The 19,598-nt window shown below is 41.2% G+C and overlaps 1 protein-coding gene across 15 annotated transcripts in view; it reads right to left on the bottom strand.

Annotated features, from left to right (window-relative positions):
* Positions 1–19,598, bottom strand: part of cacna1bb (calcium channel, voltage-dependent, N type, alpha 1B subunit, b) — a 320,447-nt gene that overhangs the window by 153,723 nt on the left and 147,126 nt on the right. For all 15 annotated transcript variants that reach the window (XM_060935527.1, XM_060935526.1, XM_060935532.1 and 12 more), the window contains exon 5: positions 18,918–19,111. In XM_060935527.1, coding sequence (XP_060791510.1) covers positions 18,918–19,111 — 194 coding nt within the window. The remainder of the gene's footprint in view (positions 1–18,917; positions 19,112–19,598) is intronic.

Genomic DNA, 19,598 nt, shown 5'->3' with positions numbered 1-19,598 from the left:
TTGCATATTCTTTATGATATATTTTTAATGTATGGTTTTAAGTTAATGTCTGTTTCTAATAACGATTGACAAGAAAACAGATGAGAAAATGACAGCAACAACGGCATCAACTACGCAAAAGAAGCAAGGGAAATGAACGCTGTGATGCGTTTTGGTTTTTTACAGCAAGGATTCATACTCAATATACAATAAAAAGTGTGACCAGGTGTCTGGAAGTTTTTCAATGATATGGATTGATCTACCAATGTTCTAAAGTTTTTTTGTGTTCTGTCTTTCCAGTGCAGTAATATAAGCAATGGTAAGAGATTAGTATCAATTAAGTAACCAAGAGAAATAATTAAGTACGTAAATAAGAGTCATGAGCCCATATGCGATCCTGAGAGGAACAAATGGGGTGATGAGGGAAATGCTTTAGTTTTATTCACTTATTTTACAAATTGTTATTTGTATTAAAATATTGTTTTAACTTTGAAGGAGGCCTTTACATGCTTATACTCTGAATGTTACTTAAGAATGTTACTCTGAACAACAGAAGGCAAGAAAACATACATGAAAATATGCCAAAATGTTTATCGAATATAGATTCAAGAACAACTAGAGTGGTTTTTATACAACCCCAATTCCACAAAAAAAAGTTGAAACACTGTGTAAAACATAAATAAACAGAACGCGATAAGTTGCAAATCATGGAAACTCTATATTTCATTGCAAATAGTACAAAGACAACATATCAAAAGTTGAAACTGAGAAATTTTATTGTTTTTCAAAATATATGCTCACTTTAGGGCGGCACGGTGGTGTAGTAGTTAGCGCTGTCGCCTCACAGCAAGAAGGTCCGGGTTCGAGCCCCGTGGCCGGCGAGGGCCTTTCTGTGCGGAGTTTGCATGTTCTCCCCGTGTCCGCGTGGGTTTCCTCCGGGTGCTCCGGTTTCCCCCACAGTCCAAAGACATGCAGGTTAGGTTAACTGGTGACTCTAAATTGACCGTAGGTGTGAATGTGAGTGTGAATGGTTGTCTGTGTCTATGTGTCAGCCCTGTGATGACCTGGCGACTTGTCCAGGGTGTACCCCGCCTTTCGCCCGTAGTCAGCTGGGATAGGCTCCAGCTTGCCTGCGACCCTGTAGAAGGATGAAGCGGCTAGAGATAATGGGATGAGATGAGATGCTCACTTTTAATTTGATGTCAGCAACACATTTCAGAAAAATTGGGACAGAGGCAACAAAAGACTGAAAAAGTTGTGTAATGCTAAAAAAAACAATTTGGTGAATTGACAACAGGTCAGTAACATGATTGGAGAATCTGGAGAAACCTCTGTGTGCAAGAGACAAGGCTGAAAACTGATATTGGATGCTTGTGATCTTCAGGGCCTCAGGCAACACTGCATTAAAAGCAGACACGTGTCTGTAGTGGAAATCACTGTATGAGCTCAGGAACACTTCAGAAAACCATCATCTGTGAAAACACTTCATTACTGCATCCACAAATGCAAGTTAAAACCAAATATAAACAATATCCAGAAACACCACCACCTTCTCTGGGCCTGAGCTCTTTTACAATGGACTGAGGCGAAGTGGAAAATTGTTCTGAGGTCTGACGAATCAAAAGTAGAAATTCTTTTTAGAAATAATGGACACCACATCCTCCAGGCTAAAGAGGAGAGGGACCATCCAGCTTGTTATCAGTGCACAGTTCAAAAGCCAGCATCTGTGATGGTATGAGGGTGCATTAGTGCACATGACATGGGTAGCTTGTACATCTGGGAAGGCATCATTAATGCTGAATGATATATACACATTTCAGAGCATTATGCTGCCATCCAGACAAAATCTTTTTCAGGGAAGGCCTTCCTTCTTTCAGCAAGACCATGCCAAACCACTTTCTGCATGGCTCCATAGTAAAAGAGTCCGGGTGCTAAACTGGCCTGCCTGCAGTCCAGACCTGTCTCCCATTTAAAACATTTGGTGCATTATGAAGCACAAAATACGACAAAGGAGACCCTGAACTGTTGAGCAACTGAAATTGTATATCAGGCAAGAATGGGACAACATTTATCTTTCAAAACTACAGCAACTGGTCTTCTCAGTTCCCAAACGTTTACAGAATGTTCAAGTAAAGTAAAGGTGATGCAACACAGTGGTAAACATGCCCGTCCTAATTTTTTTGAAACGTGTTGCTGACATCAAATTCAAAATGAGCATATATTTTTCAAAAAACAATAAAATTTCTCAGTTTCAACTTTTGATATGTTGTCTTTGTATTATTTTCAATGAAATATAGAGTTTCCATGATTTGCAAATTATCACATTCTGTTTTTATTGACAGTTTACACAGCGTCCCAACTTTTTTGGAATTGGGGTTGTACACTGCAAAACCGAGTAACCAAATATTTCTTTGCATGCACTGTAAATGATGCTGCCTTTTCCAAGCACCTATCTGTGTGAAACTGGATTCAGTGCTCTTCTCTTGCCTGCATTAAATAAGGAATGATGGGCTGTCATGGTATAAGAGGAATAACACGCCCGGGCCATAGTCGGTGTCAGGATGAATGTTTGAAAGACTGTATCTCTTTCTGCTGTCAAATGTAGCTTTGAACAACATGTAAGGAAAGGTGTAAACCATGGTGAGGGGTGTCGTTATCAGAAATCAATCCACTTCAAGATAGCACCATGCTTTGTGTCAGGCCATTTCACACCACCCTGATGTGGATTATTTCCCTGTAAGAACACACTTCAACATGTTTTACTCCCTTTCATATTGTTCAAAGCGGGATGTAACAGCGGAAGGAGATGAGTTTTTTCAAACACCTATCTGAATTTTTATGTCAAATGCAAGCTCATCCTTCACACTAAGTCAGCGCAAGGAAAATTCCTTTGAGTTTTACTCACTTATTTTACACAAAGTATGTTCGTGAAGTGGTAAAATGGCCAAATGGTACAAAAGCAGAAAAGGATGCAAAGAATAAAGTAAAACTAAACTGCAATTCTGCAGAGAAAATGCAAAGTGTGTTTGATCAGCTGTAGCACAGGGTCACCAACAGTAACTGGACCAGACATGAGACTTTGTGCTGTAAAATCTTTGGCTGGCTAGATCTACAGAAAGTGTGTCTGACATTGTTTAAAACAGAGTTTAGACCGCTTTGTGCTCTAAAATCTGTTTTAAATGGCTGAGCTCACAGCGCTTTGTGCTTGAGTGGGATGGGCGGAGCTACACATTATACTGCAGTCAGCCAGCAGGGGTGCTGGACCATAATGGGCCAACATTCTGCCATTTATTTAATGGAAAAAAAGAGGGATGAAAAACAACAGCAATAAAAATGACAGGGACTAGTGCAAAGATTTATACAAGCACACTACACCTTTTCAGGACGGACGTGTCAGAGTTGGAATGGAATGGTGCCGCTATCTCAAAAGCTACAGGAGGAGCAGTGGTGCCAAAAAGTGGGTGAACAGGAATAATTAATAAATAAATAAAACTTAAGAACAACAATAGTGTGGCGGCATGGTGGTGTAGTGGTTAGCACTGTCGCCTCACAGCAAGAAGGTTCTGGGCTTGAGCCCAGTGGCTGACGGGGGCCTTTCTGTGCGGAGTTTGCATGTTCTCCCCCTGTCTGCGTGGGTTTCCTCCAGGTGCTCCAGTTTCCCCCACAGTCCAAAGGTTAGGCTAATTGGTGGCTCTAAATTGACTGTAGGTGTGAATGTGAGTGTGAATGGTTGCCTGTGTCTGTGTGTCAGCCCTGTGATGATCTGGCGACTTGTCCAGGGTGTACCCTTCCTCTTGCCCATAGTCAGCTGGGATAGGCTCCAGCTTGTCTGTGACCCTGCACAGGGTAAGCGTTTATGGATAATGGATGGATGGGATAGTGTGCTTGAGCAAGCACTCTAAAAAAAAAAAAAGATAAATGTCGACAAAATAATGATATAGTGCAAAAACATTTTCACTCCCATATTGGTTAGGTCATGGTTTATCTTTCAATATTAAGTAAACAAAAGCTGAACAGTTACTGTATATTTATAACCCAAACTGTAAATCAATATGTTGAGTTTAGATCACTCTAACCTGTCACTTGTTGACCAATGACACACTTTCTCCAGTTCACAGGGGACCAGAACAAGAATCAAGTGGAAATCTATAGATGAATCCCACGGCAATATGGTGGCAAGTCGTCATGACTAGTGTGTCTGCTGATGCCTAGACAGCGGCTAACAGTGACAGCAGCATGGCGAGTTGGACTGATGACATTCGGCATTGGCTCCCAGTCACTGATGAACGTACCTTATATGGATGACGAGCTTGACATTATTAAAACTTTGCATATTAGTCAGACATTGGTTCCAACAACAGCAAGAAATAAAGAATAGAGAAACAGAGAAAATACAAACCACTTGATCATCCACTGCATTTCAAATAATAAAGTGTAATATACTGCATGTCACTCGCTCGCATAATCATTCACGAGTTGCATTTAACCATTACAGACCAACTATGGGGCGGCATGGTGGTGTAGTGGTTAGCGCTGTCGCCTCACAGCAAGAAAGTCCTGGGTTCAAGCCCCGGGGCTGGCGAGGGCCTTTCTGTGTGGAGTTTGCATGTTCTCCCCGTGTCCGCGTGGGTTTCCTCCGGGTGCTCCGGTTTCCCCCAAAGACATGCAGGGTAGGTTAACTGGTGACTCTAAATTGACCGTAGGTGTGAATGTGAGTGTGAATGGTTGTCTATGTGTCAGCCCTGTGATGACCTGGCGACTTGTCCAGGCTGTACCCCGCCTTTCGCCCGTAGTCAGCTGGGATAGGCTCCAGCTCGCCTGCGACCCTGTAGAAGGATAAAGCGGCTAGAGATAATGAGATGAGACCAACTACATTAGTATTTTTCATGGCCTAATGGTTAAAGAAGCAGCTTTGGGACCAAAAGGTCGCTGGTTCAATTCCCTGGACCAACAGGAATGGCTGAAGTGCCCTTGAGCAAGGCACCTAACCCCTAACTGCTCCCCCAGGCTGCTCTGGGTATGTTGTACTTCACTCTGGATAAAAGTATCTGCTAAATGCCTGTAATATAACATAATGTAATATTTATAGGTATTCAAAATTGTTTGAAAAAAATATTTCTTGCGTGTGATGAGCCACTTCTGGCGAACATCTTGGTCCTCTGTCCAGGGAATCTATGTCCTCAGACAGGAACACTCTTCATGAAGTAAAGGCTTCTGTATTTCGCATTCATTTTTTCCCCCAAAGTTGAAGTTTGCTACTATCATTGGAGCAGCTGAGAACTGCACAGGTTCTTCCTGATGTCCTAGAAATCATTGTCAAAAGTAAAGTTACATGAAAGTAAAAATAAAAGTAGAAAGTCGTACAGCTTGCATTTGCTTGCATGCGTGCATATTATAGAGAGACGCCACCACACTAATGACGACTTGTTTACTTCCGGTGCTTCCTCAGATTCGTCGATAGAACAATAAAGGGATGTGATCTTTTAATACTCTTGAAGCAATTCAAGTTTCAAAGGCCAAAGATGAAAGCAGCATATTTTCTAATTCAAGCATGATCTCTATTACAATGCTTTTATACTCATCAACAAATTGCAACCACCTTCTTCCTGGTCTTTTGATCTCATACATCCTGTGCCTCACAATCTGTACTGTAAAAAAATACAGAATGTAAACTATACAATAATTGAAAAACTGCAGAAGTGAGATCATCACTACAGATTATATGAAATATAAAGTAATGTTGAATTTTATCCAATAAAGCTTCAGACAACATCAAGCTTCCTGATATTTGTAAAAATAATAACAACCAGAACAAAAAAAAAAAATAGCCGAAAGCAGTGATGAAGGGCCCGAGTACCTCCGGTATACCGAATCTAGCATGAATCCAACAAACTGCCTAGGAGGAGAACGTCAAAATGTAAGACGTGTCAAAATGCACAAAACCAAAAATAACTCGCTTCCTGTTGAGAATGGTTAATACAATGTACATTACAATTTTGTTTGTCTTGGGGCACCCCACACACCTACGAAATTTGACATGGATACTTGAAATTATATACCAGGCAAAAGTCTCTGTGACATGTGGGGGCACTATGGAGTCCCCTGGATACACCTCTATCCCTGAGTAGCAGTGGCCAGGATTGATGTGTGTACCAACTGTCATGAGTTTTCACCCATGGGAAACACCTCAAAAATGGCCAAGTCCTGAAGAAGAAAAGGAAGAATATAATAAGAGTCCTTAGGAAAACCTCAGTGCAGGAAAACCTCAGTGCAGCGCTCTCCGGTGGTCACCGGAGGCCATACACCTCCGGTGCACGGGCCCTAAAAAAAGGTTATGGATTTCATTTTAGTACCAGCATCCTTTAGCGTTCCTCTGCCTTCCTTTTTACCGCCACCATAATTAGCTACATCAATGAAGAAGGCAGGAGGAGATGCAAAGAGAATAGCGTGAAGGAGAAGACAATATGATAACATGAATAAGCAATTATTCACTGCCGCTTGAGTGCAAATATACTTCCTCTCAGTCCAGCCCTGATAGGTTATTTTTAACTACGCTTAATGAGCCTGCCTGTGTGTCTGATGTCTCAGGATGGCAAAGCAACAGGGTCAAGGTGCACGCAGACCTGGTGAGTCAGCCGACGGTAATGAGTCTGTTGTTTATACCCACCCTACCCAAAGATATACTGACTGCACAGGCTTCACCCAGCACACACTTGGTCTAACATTGCACTCATTGTCCACATCAGAGAACATAATTGTCCAAACACTGGACAAATTAAAGGAAGAAAGAGCTGTATTTTGCATGTTTTTTGTTGGAATCTTCATGACCATTAGTGCAGGTGGTACCAAGGTGTAGAGCGATGCCAATATTGAATGGGAGTGAATACATTAACAGGAGGTGTGGTTAAGAATGATACTGGGATATTCAATCAAATCAGTTCCAACAACCATTTGTAGGCAGTGGAACACAATGATGTTTCATAATACATTTCATTTACAAATTTTATGAAGAATTTTATTTTCGTGTACGATAAATCATTTTCTGGTGGCACGGTGGTGTAGTGGTTAGCATTGTTGCCTCACAGCAAGAAGGTTCTGGGTTCGAGCCCAGTGGCCAACAGGGGCCTTTCTGTGTGGAGTTCGCATATTCTCCCCGTGTCTACATGGGTTTCCTCTGGGTGCTCTGGTTTCCTCCACAGTCCAAAGACATGCAGGTTAGGCTCTAAATTGACCGTAAGTGTGAATGTGTCAGCCCAGCGATAATCTGGCGACTTGCCCAGGGTGTACCCTGCCTCTCACCCATAGTCAGCTGGGATAGACTCCAGCTCGCTGGCGACCCTGCACAGGATAAGCGTTTATGGATAATGGATGGATGGATGGAATAAATCATTTTCTAATGCATCCCCTGACTATGTCATATTAGCAGACCTTCTCAGACCTCTGGTCCAGTGCATGACCCAGCAGGGCAATTAAGCAGAAATCTATTAATCTACACTAAAAACAAAAACACAATAAAACCAACAAGCATAAAATGAGGACTGCTATGTCGTTAGCAAAAGGTCCCCACCTCCCGCTGCCTCTATCTCGCTGGAGCTCCCTAGTTTCTCCTAAGACTCATCTCGGTGATGCTTTGCTTTCTGTGGACTATTTCAAATATGCAGGCTCAAACATTCAAATATGGCTTTGTAGAATTAATTGAACTCAGGAAATATCAGACATGCCCTGGCATTCAGTAATCTAGCAATAAACATATCACACCCAGATTTGGTAGAAGTGAAGTTCTTAAAGAAAAACTCCACACTGATAACACTAGCAGAATTTTGAAGGTTTTTAATAAGAGAAAAAATAATTAAACAAACAATCTTAAACATAAGAGATAATCATCTGGTTTTGCTCATAAAAGCAAAAGAATAACACACATCACATTTCTTAGCATTTCCAGAAACATTCAATGTCATAGTAATGAGACATCCAAAAGTAAAAGTACTGAAGACAGCAAAAACTGGACTCAAAGTTCCTGAATGCAACACAGCTATATGTAGGCATATCAGGTGAAAATTCAAATTCGGTCCAAATTGCTCGAAACTGTCGTCAGTGAATTCAGAACTGAATGCAGAACAACATACTTTTTACAGAATTAAAATACGTTTATCCGTTCTTGAGATATTACAAATCAAAGATTGAAGAAACGGCATGATTATTAGAAAACTGCCGTAATATTCTGTATGAGGATCACATGGTCCAAAATGGGCCTCATGAACGAATGAGATCAAATGTTTTTTCTGAACTTTTCTATTTTTCAAGATATTTACATGGAAATTGGCAGGCACATAGATCGTTGTATAATGAATACAAAGTTTGAAAAAGGGCGGCACGGTGGTGTAGTGGTTAGCGCTGTCGCCTCACAGCAAGAAGGTCCGGGTTCGAGCCCCGTGGCCAGCGAGGGCCTTTCTGTGCGGAGTTTGCATGTTCTCCCCGTGTCCACGTGGGTTTCCTCCGGGTGCTCCGGTTTCCCCCACAGTCCAAAGACATGCAGGTTAGGTTAACTGGTGACTCTAAATTGACCGTAGGTGTGAATGTGAGTGTGAATGGTTGTCTGTGTCTATGTGTCAGCCCTGTGATGACCTGGCGACTTGTCCAGGGTGTACCCCGCCTTTCACCCGTAGTCAGCTGGGATATGCTCCAGCTTGCCTGCGACCCTGTAGAACAGGATAAAGCGGCTAGAGATAATGAGATGAGAATGAGATGAAGTTTGAAAAAATAGTAAAAACGAATAATGCAAATTAATATTTAATTAGTATTAAATATTAAAGCAGCAGGCGCGGACAAGGTGTGTCCCCGACTACTGAAGACCTGCGCTGCTGAACTGGGTGAACCACTCCAACGCATCTTCAACCTCAGCCTGCAGCTGGGGAGAGTGCCCACCCTCTGGAAGACATCATGCATTGTTCCAGTTCTCAAGAAGAACCGGCCCAGCGAGCTGAACAACTTCCGACCGGTGGCACTCACTTCACATCTGATGAAGATGTTTGAGCGGCTCTTCCTCAGCTTTCTCAGACCCCAGGTGCAACATGCCCAGGACTGTCTGCAGTTTGCGTACCGGGCAGGTGTTGGTGTGGAAGACGCCATCCTCTACCTGCTACACCAAGCCCACTCGCATCTGGATAATGGAAATGGCACAGTGAGGATCCTCTTCTTGGACTTCTCGAGTGCCTTCAACACCATCCAGCCCCTTATGCTTCAGGACAAACTGAACAGGATGCGAGTGGACCCCTGCCTGGTCACCTGGATCTCCAGCTACCTCATCGACAGGCCGCAGTATGTCAGGCTGAAGGACATCACGTCTGACACTGATTAGCAGCACCAAAGCACCCCATGGCATGGTGCTGGCCCCTCTTCTCTTCACCCTGTAAACCGCGGACTTCTGCTACAACTCGGAGCTGTGTCACATTCAGAAGTTCGCCAATGACACAGCCATCGTGGAGTGTATCAGGGACGACAGAGAGGAGGAGTATAGGAGCCTGGTGAGGGACTCTGCCATTTGGTGCAACAGGAACCATCTGCAGCTCAACACCTCGAAGACCAAGGAGCTGGTCATTGACTTTGGGAGGTCCAGACCAAGGTCACGACCAGTTCTGATCGAGGGAGTCGAGGTGGAGGCTGTGGATTCCTACAAGTACCTCGGGCTGTGGCTGGACAGCAAGCTGGACTGGACTTGCAACACCAACCACTTGTACAGGAAGGGACAGAGCAGGCTATACTTCCTGAGGAGGCTGCGGTCCTTTAACATCTGCAGGAAACTCTTCTGGATGTTCTATCAGTCCATAGTCACCAGTGTCCTCTTTTACACCGTGGTGTGCTGGGGGGGCAGCACATCCAAGAAGGACACATCCAGGCTGGACAAACTGATCAGGCGGGCAGGCTCTGTGGTCAGCATGAAGTTGGACTCTCTGGTGACGGTGGCAGAGAAGAGGACTATGGACAAACTACTGAACATCATGGACGATGCCAGTCACCCTCTGCACACCATCATCAGCAACCAGAGGAGCCTGTTCAGTGACAGAATGCTCCTTCCCAAGTGCAGGACAAACAGACTTAAAAACTCCTTTGTCCCTCACGCCATCAGACTGTACAACTCTTCTCTGGGGGGGTGACAGGAGGACAGAGGATGGGAAGGAGCAGTAGCCTAGCCTGACAAAAAGCAATACTGGACAATGTTCAATATAAATGTGCAATATAATGTGCAATACCTCTCCTGCTGGACTTTTTTTTCCCTCTCATATCTTATTCTTTTTTATATTTGTATATGTAAATACTTAATTTAATTTAATTTATCTAGAAGTTTTCTCTATTTTCTATTCTCTGTTAATCCTGTAATGATGCTGCTGGAATTTTAATTTCCCTAAGGGAACCCTCCCAAAGGGATCAATAAAGTTCTATCTAATCTAATCAAATTATGCTAATTCGGTAAAAATGTTAAATCGGTACACTCAATAAAAAAGTAACAAAAGCTTATTTCTAATCCCCTCTTTGTGCTCTGTATGGCTTTGTATTTCTCAAAAGTAGGGCCTACTAGTGTTTATATTAAAGAATATAAATTATTCTTATTTCAATTAATAGTCACAGTTTTCAAGACTAACCTCAAAAAAACTGTGTGAGCCACATGCAATAAACAATTCCAATTAATTGAAATGAAATTGACACTCGTGTTTCTGACTTCCGTTTTTTTAAAAATATCATTCCAACCACTAAGATCTCAATATTTTTCATCAAAACAACTACAGTTATATTCTAAAATAGTTATTTATTTACATTAATCACTTTGATTTGAAAAAATAAGTAGGTAAAGCTATGAAAACTCACTTCAAATTCTCCCGTGAAGCATAACATCCAAACGAGCTCATGGAAAATTTTGCTTCATCAGAAACAGTGAGAGTGAGAGAACATCCCTATAAAAGTTATCTGACTGATATTCACGAGTAATCCAGTCAGAAACCGATCAGAAGAGAGAGAGCCTGAGCACTTTCCCGTGACTCAAAAAGCACCGGCAGTTTCCCGACGTTCCGTGAGCAGAGAGTGTACTCTGTTGTACCAACGTCAACCTGACGTTACTCCCAAAGTACTGAACAGAACTTAACGAGATAAATTTATTTGGAAAGCAGAGATTATATGCTTTTTAATGATAGTATTCATGATAGAAAATATTCAAGAGTTAAACAATAACAGATTTGGAAACTTAGATGAGCATCTGCATGCACAATTTTCACAACACGGCCAGTGAGCGTCTGATATGCCTAGTATATGATGATGTATTTGCACAGAGTTACAGCAGAGACTCGGCTCAGCCAGTCAGAGATGTATGAGTTGATAAACATGATGGTATTCATGATCACACTTTTTAGGTACAGATGAAGCACGGGCTAATTCCCACTGTGTCCACTGTCAACATACTCAAAAGGCATTGTGAATAATGTACCGTAGGAAACCATTAACCAAAGTGAAAACAGATCAACATGTCAAGGAAAGAATTTATAAATAAATAAATACATAAATCTCAGATGCCACTGAAGATTGCATGTTAATTACTAGAAGGGCCATTGAAGACCACAGACCTCCGCCAAGGCCAAATGGCGTATCTCACAGCATTAGCGAAAATGTAACTAAATTCATGGATCCACCCTGTGACTCAGATCCACTCCAAAATTTAAGAGGTTCTTCCTTGGCCAATGCTACCGGTACATCCTTCCTTTTTATGAGGCTTCATGAAAATCGGGTTGGTAGGTTTTGCACAATACTGCTTTGGACAAACCAAGCACACCAAAAACATAATCTCCTTGGTAAAGGTTAAAGCTTAATGTACTTGTTCAGGGTGGATTTATTTTCCTCAAGTACCACGCTGTACAATATTTCATGCCATTAGACTAAATATACCATCATTGAGAGTATTCTTGTGATCTCTGAGCCCACTATTTCATTCCTGAATTCCTCCATTAATCTTCAAGAATCACATCACATGCTGTAACTCCAGCACAGAACATAATCTAGAAAATGGAGGCTGGGGTCCAGTGCATTTCATTATCTTACCTATGCGTGCATAAACATTCAGTCATTTATTTAAAAAAAAACAACAACAACACAACACCAAGAATGGTTTCTTGCTGTTGGAAGAAGGAGATCAGGAGGAACTTTATCACTAGAGCTTTGATCCATAATCATCTCAAAGAAAACACAACTAACAGCAGGAAGAGGAAACCCAAAGAGGAACCTGATCATTAGTAAAAGCATGATAATATGGAAAGTTGCCTCGTTTCAACAGAAATAATAGTAGCACAGGATGCAGTTAAAAGGCTTTCCTTCAGAACACAATGAAATTTACTGTTAGCAAGTCAATCAGTACAATTTGACTACAAGCACCCTTTGTCAATGTTATACTGTATGATGGCTTGTAATCGTTTGAGTAGGGTGCGCACATCCAAAAACTCTTTGCAGGTGCCAGACAAAAGTATCAGACAATAAAAGAAAGTAGGTCTGCACACTGCTGGATACGCTCCAAAAAATAAACTTTATTTAATTAAAACAAGCAACGTTTCGATCACCCTGGATCTTCATCAGGCATATAGGTAACAGGAAGAGGCTGTGGCCTATATCACATGACCCTGCTCTACACCCGCCCAGGCAAGGCACCCAAAGGTGCCAATCAATTAGACAGACAGGTACAGGTTAAGACACCTGTCTGTCTAATACTGTATGATGGCGACATAAAACATTTCATTCTAATCCACACAGCGTGTATAGTGGTGCTTGAAAGTTTGCAAACCCTTTAGAATTTTCTATATTTGTGCATAAATATGACCTAAAACATCATCAGATTTTCACACAAGTCCTAAAGGTAGATAAAGAGAACCCAGTTAAACAAATGAGACAAAAATATTATACTTGGTCATTTATTTATTGAGGAAAATGATCCAATATTACATATCTGTGGAATGGCAAAAGTATGTGAATCTTTGCTTTCAGTATCTGGTGTGACCCCCGTGTACAGCAATAACTGCAAATAAATGTTTCCGGTAACTGTTGATCAGTCCTGCACACTGGCTTGGAAGAATTTTAGTCCATTCCTCCACACAGAACAGCTTCAGTTCTGGGATGTTGGTGGGTTTCCTCACATGAACTGCTCACTTCAGGTCCTTCCACAACATTTCGATTGGATTATGGTCAGGACTTTGACTTGGCCATTCCAAAACATTAACTTTATTCTTCTTTAACCATTCTTTGGTAGAACAACTTGTGTGCTTAGGGTCGTTATCTTGCCGCATGACCCACCTTCTCTTGAGATTCAGTTCATGGACAGATGTCCTGACATTTTCCTTCAGAGGTATAATTCAGAATTCATTGTTCCATCAATGATGACAAGCCATCCTGGCCCAGATGCAGCAAAACAGGCCCAAGCCATGATACTACCACCACCATGTTTCCCAGATGGGATAAGGTTCTCATGCTAGAATGCAGTGTTTTCCTTTCTCCAAACATAACGCTTCTCATTTAAATCAAAAAGTTCTATGTTGATCTCATCCGTCCACAAAACATTTTTCCAATGGCCTTCTGGCTTGTCCACGTGATCTTTAGCAAACTGCAGACAAGCAGCAATGTTGTTTTTGAAGAGCAGTGGCTTTCTCCTTGCAACCCTGCCATGCACACCATTGTTGTTCAGTGATCTCCTGATGGTGGACTCATGAACATTAGCCAATGTGAGAGAGGCCTTCAGTTGCTTAGAAGTTACCCTGGGGTCCTTTGTGACCTCGCCGACTATTACACGCCTTGGCCTTGAAGTGACCTTTGTTGGTCGACCACTCCTGGGGAGGGTAACAATGGTCTTGAATTTCCTCCATTTGCACACAATCTGTCTGACTGTGGATTGGTGGAGTCCAAACTCTTTAGAGGTGGTTTTGTAACCTTTTCCAGCCGGATGAGCATCAACAACGCTTTTTCTGAGGTCCTCAGAAATCTCCTTTGTTCGTGCCATGATAAAAGTCCACAAATATGTGTTGTGAAGATCAGACTTTGACAGATCCCTGTTCTTTAAATAAAACAGGATGCCCACTCACACCTGATTGTCATCCCATTTACTGAAAACACCTGACTCTAATTTCACCTTCAAATTAACTGCTAATCCTAGAAGTTCCCATACTTTTACCACTCACAGATATGTAATACTGGATCATTTTCCGCAATAAATAAATGACCAAGTATAATATTTTTGTCTCATTTGTTTAACTGGGTTTCCTTTATCTACTTTTAGGACTTGTGTGAAAATCTGATGATGTTTTAGGTCATATTTATGCACAAATATAGAAAATTCTAAAGGGCTCACAAACGTTCAAGCATCACTGTAAGTTATAGCCAAAGACTAATGATTACCAATTTCCAAAATTCCTAAGACTACTTTACAGCTCACAATTATTCTGGACATTTGAAGATTGTAAACACATCACCTGGGGAAAAAACTCCAGTCTTAAACTGTTCAGCTTAGGTGAGCCTGTGCCTACTGTAGCCTCAGATTCACGTTCTTACATTAATGGCATTTAGTTGACACTCTTATCCAGAGTGACATACAACGTACCCAGAACAGCAATTGGGGGTTAGGTACCTTGCTCAAGGACACTTCAGCTATTTCTGGTGGTCCAGGGAATCAAACCAGTGACCTTTTGGTCCCCTCTAACCATTAGGCCATTGGCAGACACCCAGTGTGGGCATCTTCTGTTGTAGCCCATCTGTTTCATGTTTCGATGTGTGAAATGCTTTTCTGCTCACCACAGCTGTACAGATTGTTTATTTAAGTTCCTGTAACCTGTGTGTCAGTTTAATTCAATCTGGCTATTCCCTTAACAAAGTGTTTGAGTCCACAGAGCTGCTGCTCACTGTTTTTTTTATTTTTATTTTGAACACTATTCTGTATAAACTCTAAAAAGTATGTTGTTTGAAAATCATACTTAATGTCATACTTAAGCCTACATCTGTGGTACCAACAACCATGCCACGGTCAAAGTCACTGAGAACCCTGAGATTTTTCCCCATTCTGATGTTTGATGTGAACATTAATTGAAGCTCTTGACCTGTGTATGTGTGACCTTATACATTGTGGTGTTACCACATGATTGGCTGATTGGATACTTGTATAAACACATGAACAGGTGTACATGGGATCCGACTCAACAGGCTGGTCTCTGGCGATGTAAACGGAGTGTGCATCTTAATTTCAGCCAAAATGCCAGATATAAACTTACAATTTTGAGATTGTGCTATGTTTATCAAATATTAGCATGCATCAGTATCAAACTAAAAACAATTCTAGGATCTGATGATGAGTTCAAAAACAGTCTTGAGACCTTGTGAAGCCTTGTGATATTGGTTTTCAACTTAGATTTGCAGGATGCATCACACCCTCTTCATTTCCTCAAGACTGGGTGGAGGTCAACAGCGGATAATTAGAATGAATGATCTGTACAAAGTTTAGGCAAATCTCATTGTGTGTAAGTAAGAAGAAATTACTTATTGTTTTACAGAGTCCATTAATGTTGTTTACTTTGCATGACCGACTTTAAAAGCTGAATGTGAAATATCCGGGGGGAAAAATACACAATTGGCTGGCGTTAGCATTACAAAAGAGTAAAAACTCATTTGAATAGTCACTAGAAGATTTAGTTAAACTGCAAGTATCAGCAATATGAATTGTTAATTACTTGATATTTCGCTCTGTCACTCCCATTAGCCTACATACAGCAGGGCAATAATTCTTCATTTTGTTTGTGCTGATTACATCACATAAAGAAAATTACTTCTTATACAAGCCAGTATTCTCAAAGAAACTGAATACCATAAAATCAATTAAAAATACTATAACCCCATGACTTATTATCATTACTTACCAGTTATTCTGAAAGATTCATATCGTCGTTGCACTTATTTACAGTTTTGGGGCCAGCTATACCAGCTGAACATGCGTACATTTGATCATAAGGTGTAAAGGGCATAAAGTCAATCCTAAACCAAACACTGAGATTCATACTATCATGTATTTGAGGATTGTATGCTTTTCCAGCTTGTGCAACAATGAGATTTTAATAATGAACCATAACAATAAATGGTAACAGAGCAGCTATAGATTTAATCTTCCTTTGAATTTGCTGATCGACAGAATGAAGTTAAACAGGAACATGTTATAAAAAAATGTCATACTTTGGCAATAACATCAAGTTGATATATGACATTTTGGACGAGCTGAGTAAAGCACTTGTTACGCTGTCTGATATTTAAACACGTTTATACAGTATGTGCCTTTACAAACAGACTACAAAAACACTTCCCACTTCCTTCCCACAGAACTACCAGGTAATTTTGTTTATGGCAAATGGTGCCATGTCAAATCAAATCAAATTTATTTGGATAGCTCATTTAAACCACAAGTCGATGCCATACCAAAATGCTGAACAAAGCACAGATAACTCAGCGCTACGCTTCTCGTCGGCTATCAGTTCCTGTCCAAATTGATTTCGTGGAATAACTCTTAAATATTCATCTTGAAGCCTGGTATTCAAAACCTACTCTAAATGATTCAGTTCATCCACTAACAAGCCCTGGAAGTTTAGGGGTTAAAAAGTGCTGAAGAATTAGGCAATTTTGCATGAGCAAGAATGCTGTGGTACTAAATATCAGCATGGCTGATAGGCACAAGGCCAAGGGCTGCACAGATTGACTGACAGCGTTTCTGACAGTCTGCATGATTCGAAAGCTGTAACTTCAGGAGAAACCGACATAACACATGCAAAGTGGGGGGGGGGGGGGGGGGGGGAGTGTGTGTGAAGATTAGATAGAGTGAATGAAAATGAGGGAAGTGAGGCAGGGCGGGCATGCAGCTGGCCCCAAAACGTTTTCATTTCTGCCACAGACTTGCACCATATGAGTGGCATATGCTGCTTCCACACCAAGTTCTGGCACAGTAATGTGTTTCCCAGCCAGTGAGATGGGGCCAGGTGTAAGGATGCCAGCTTGCTACAGCAAGCCCAAAAGCCATTGCAACTCCTGCTATGCACAGCCTGGCTTCCTGAAGGCTAAACAGCACTAAAACTGCTGGAAGGAAGCAGCTTGTAAGGTTACACTGACCTTAAATTTACAGTGGTTTGTAATGCCAGACTGCACTGTGGACAAATAGTTGTATACAGTACAGCCTGTGTGGATCAGAATGAAATGTTTTATGTCGCCATCATACAGTATAACATTGACAAAGAGTATATAAAGAGGATTGACGATATACACAACTCTGGAATGTCTCTTGGAACCATTTCTAAACAACTGCAAATTCCAAGATCAGTTCAAACAATTGTATGCAAGTTATTGTGAGGTGTAGTCACTTTGCTGAGCCAGTTTGCTTCAAGAAAACCCAAACTGTCACCCTCAGCTGAAAGGAAATTGGTTTGGATGGTCAGGAACAACCTGGGAACCACCATGGCACAGCCCTGCCATGAACTGGAAGCTGATGGATCACTGTCTACAGTTCAGATCACCATGGACTAAGAGGCTGCTATCCAAGAATTAACCCCCTGCTCCAAAATTGACACCTTCAAGCTTAACTAAAGTTTGAAGCTGACCACACAGACAAAGAAAAATGCCTTCTGGAGGATAGCTGTATGGTCAGATGAGACAAAGATTGAGTTGTTTGGCCACAGTGACCACCATGTACAGAGGGACACTGTACCAGCTGGTAGTGGTGGTAGGATCATCATGCTCTGGGGCTGTTTTGCTGCCAGTGGAACTGGTTCATTGCACAAAATGGATGGAATAATGAAGAAGGAGGACTACCTCAGAATTCTTCAGCATAAACCATCAGAAACTTGAACACGACTTAGGACTTGGGAGTTATAACAGGACAATGAACCCAAACACGCATCAGAGCTGGTTGTGGAGGATAAAGCAGGCTAACATTAAGCTTAAAACAAGTCTTGACTTCAAAATATATGGACCGTGCTTATAAGTCGAGTCCATGCCAAGAAAAAATAAATAAATTTAATTGAACTCTACCAATTCTACCATGAAGAGTCATGAAATATCCAACCAGAATTCTGCCAGAAGCTTGTTCATGGTAAACAAAAATGTTTGGTCAAGGTGAATCTTGCAAAGAGACATTTTACCCAAATATTAGGTGCGCGTATGTATATTTTTGACACTGTATGTTTAATTTTGACCTTGTGTTGATTTCAGAAAACGCAAAGAAAACTAAAACTTGTGCACCAAATTCTAGTGGTTTTTTTTTATTAAAGATGTATGCTGTACAATCATTCTGCCACAGAAAAAGAACAGTTCAAAGAAATTACTGAAAGCCCAAATATTGCCATGACATTCATGTCACTGTATGTAAACTTTTGACCACAACTGTATGTTTTAGCAGTTGTGTAATTTGTTCATTTTAAAAATTCTTGTGTATTTTGCTAAGGTCGTTCTTGTGTCAAATGAACAGTACTAGAAAGAAGCATTACAGAAAGAATGCTATAAATATTAAATACAATAACACCCTGGTATGGCTCTCTGCTGCCATACGTAATGTCTTTTTTTCCCTTTCTTTTTTTGGAGAGAATATCTCTAGATTTACAGTTTAAACAAAAAAAAAAGAATCATGCTTTCCTGATTTTGTGGAATTTTGTCAAGCAAGTGGAACAACCAGACTGTTTTTCCCTTGTGCATGTTCAATATTCATATCAGCACACACAAGATCTAAATTGTATTACTAGTAGAGACAGTCAGTCCCTCTGCAGCTTTCAGGAGTCAGTCATGCACAACAGACAGCGTCAAACATCCTGACATGTAGCGCAGTGCATCCATTAAAGCCCTGGAAATGAAAACCCAATCCATATTCTTAAAGGATTTGTGATATCCAAGCTACTCACATGGTAAAGGATATCGGTCCATCCTTCCATGGTGATGCACTGGAAGACGGTAAGTATGGCGAACAAGATGTTGTCAAAGTTAGTGATGCCATAGTTTGGTCCTTTCCATGCCCTGCCTGTTTTACACTCTGTGTCATTGGGACACAGCCTAGATGGAGCCTCCAAGCCACATGGGTAATCTTCTGCCAGCTCCTCTACAGATATACATACAAAACACACCAACAAATCACATAACTGCACAGCCTTTATTATGTGTGAAGTGTGTTTACTGTGAGGTCTTTCATACTTAACATTGTTTATGATATACTGGTTGTACTTTTGTGCTGGTGGAGCAGAACAGGATGTATCGAATAAATTGCGTGCAGAGAAAAAAAGCAATCAAACTAGTGAAATTACACTGTAAAAAAAATGTAACTTGCAAAATTGTTGAGTGAAAAAAGGATTCTAAGTTGAATGAACAAATTTCCCTTCTAATTGTTCAAGTAACTAAAAAAAAATAGTTGAGACGCCTTTCCTTCACCACAAGTTCATAGGAATTGGAAAATTAAGTGAACTTATATATCCAAGTGCTGATTGACGCCCCTTAACCAATGCCACTGCGCATGCGCACTTCACAAGTTCGAAAGTTTCAGCGGTCGGGTGGAGTGAGAAGTCCGTGGAAACTGACACGAGATGTTGTAT

Source organism: Neoarius graeffei, chromosome 12, assembly GCF_027579695.1.
Source record: "Neoarius graeffei isolate fNeoGra1 chromosome 12, fNeoGra1.pri, whole genome shotgun sequence".
Lineage (NCBI taxonomy): Eukaryota > Metazoa > Chordata > Actinopteri > Siluriformes > Ariidae > Neoarius > Neoarius graeffei.
The sequence above is the reverse complement of the archived record's forward strand: the minus strand, read 5'-3'. Positions and strand labels throughout refer to the sequence as shown.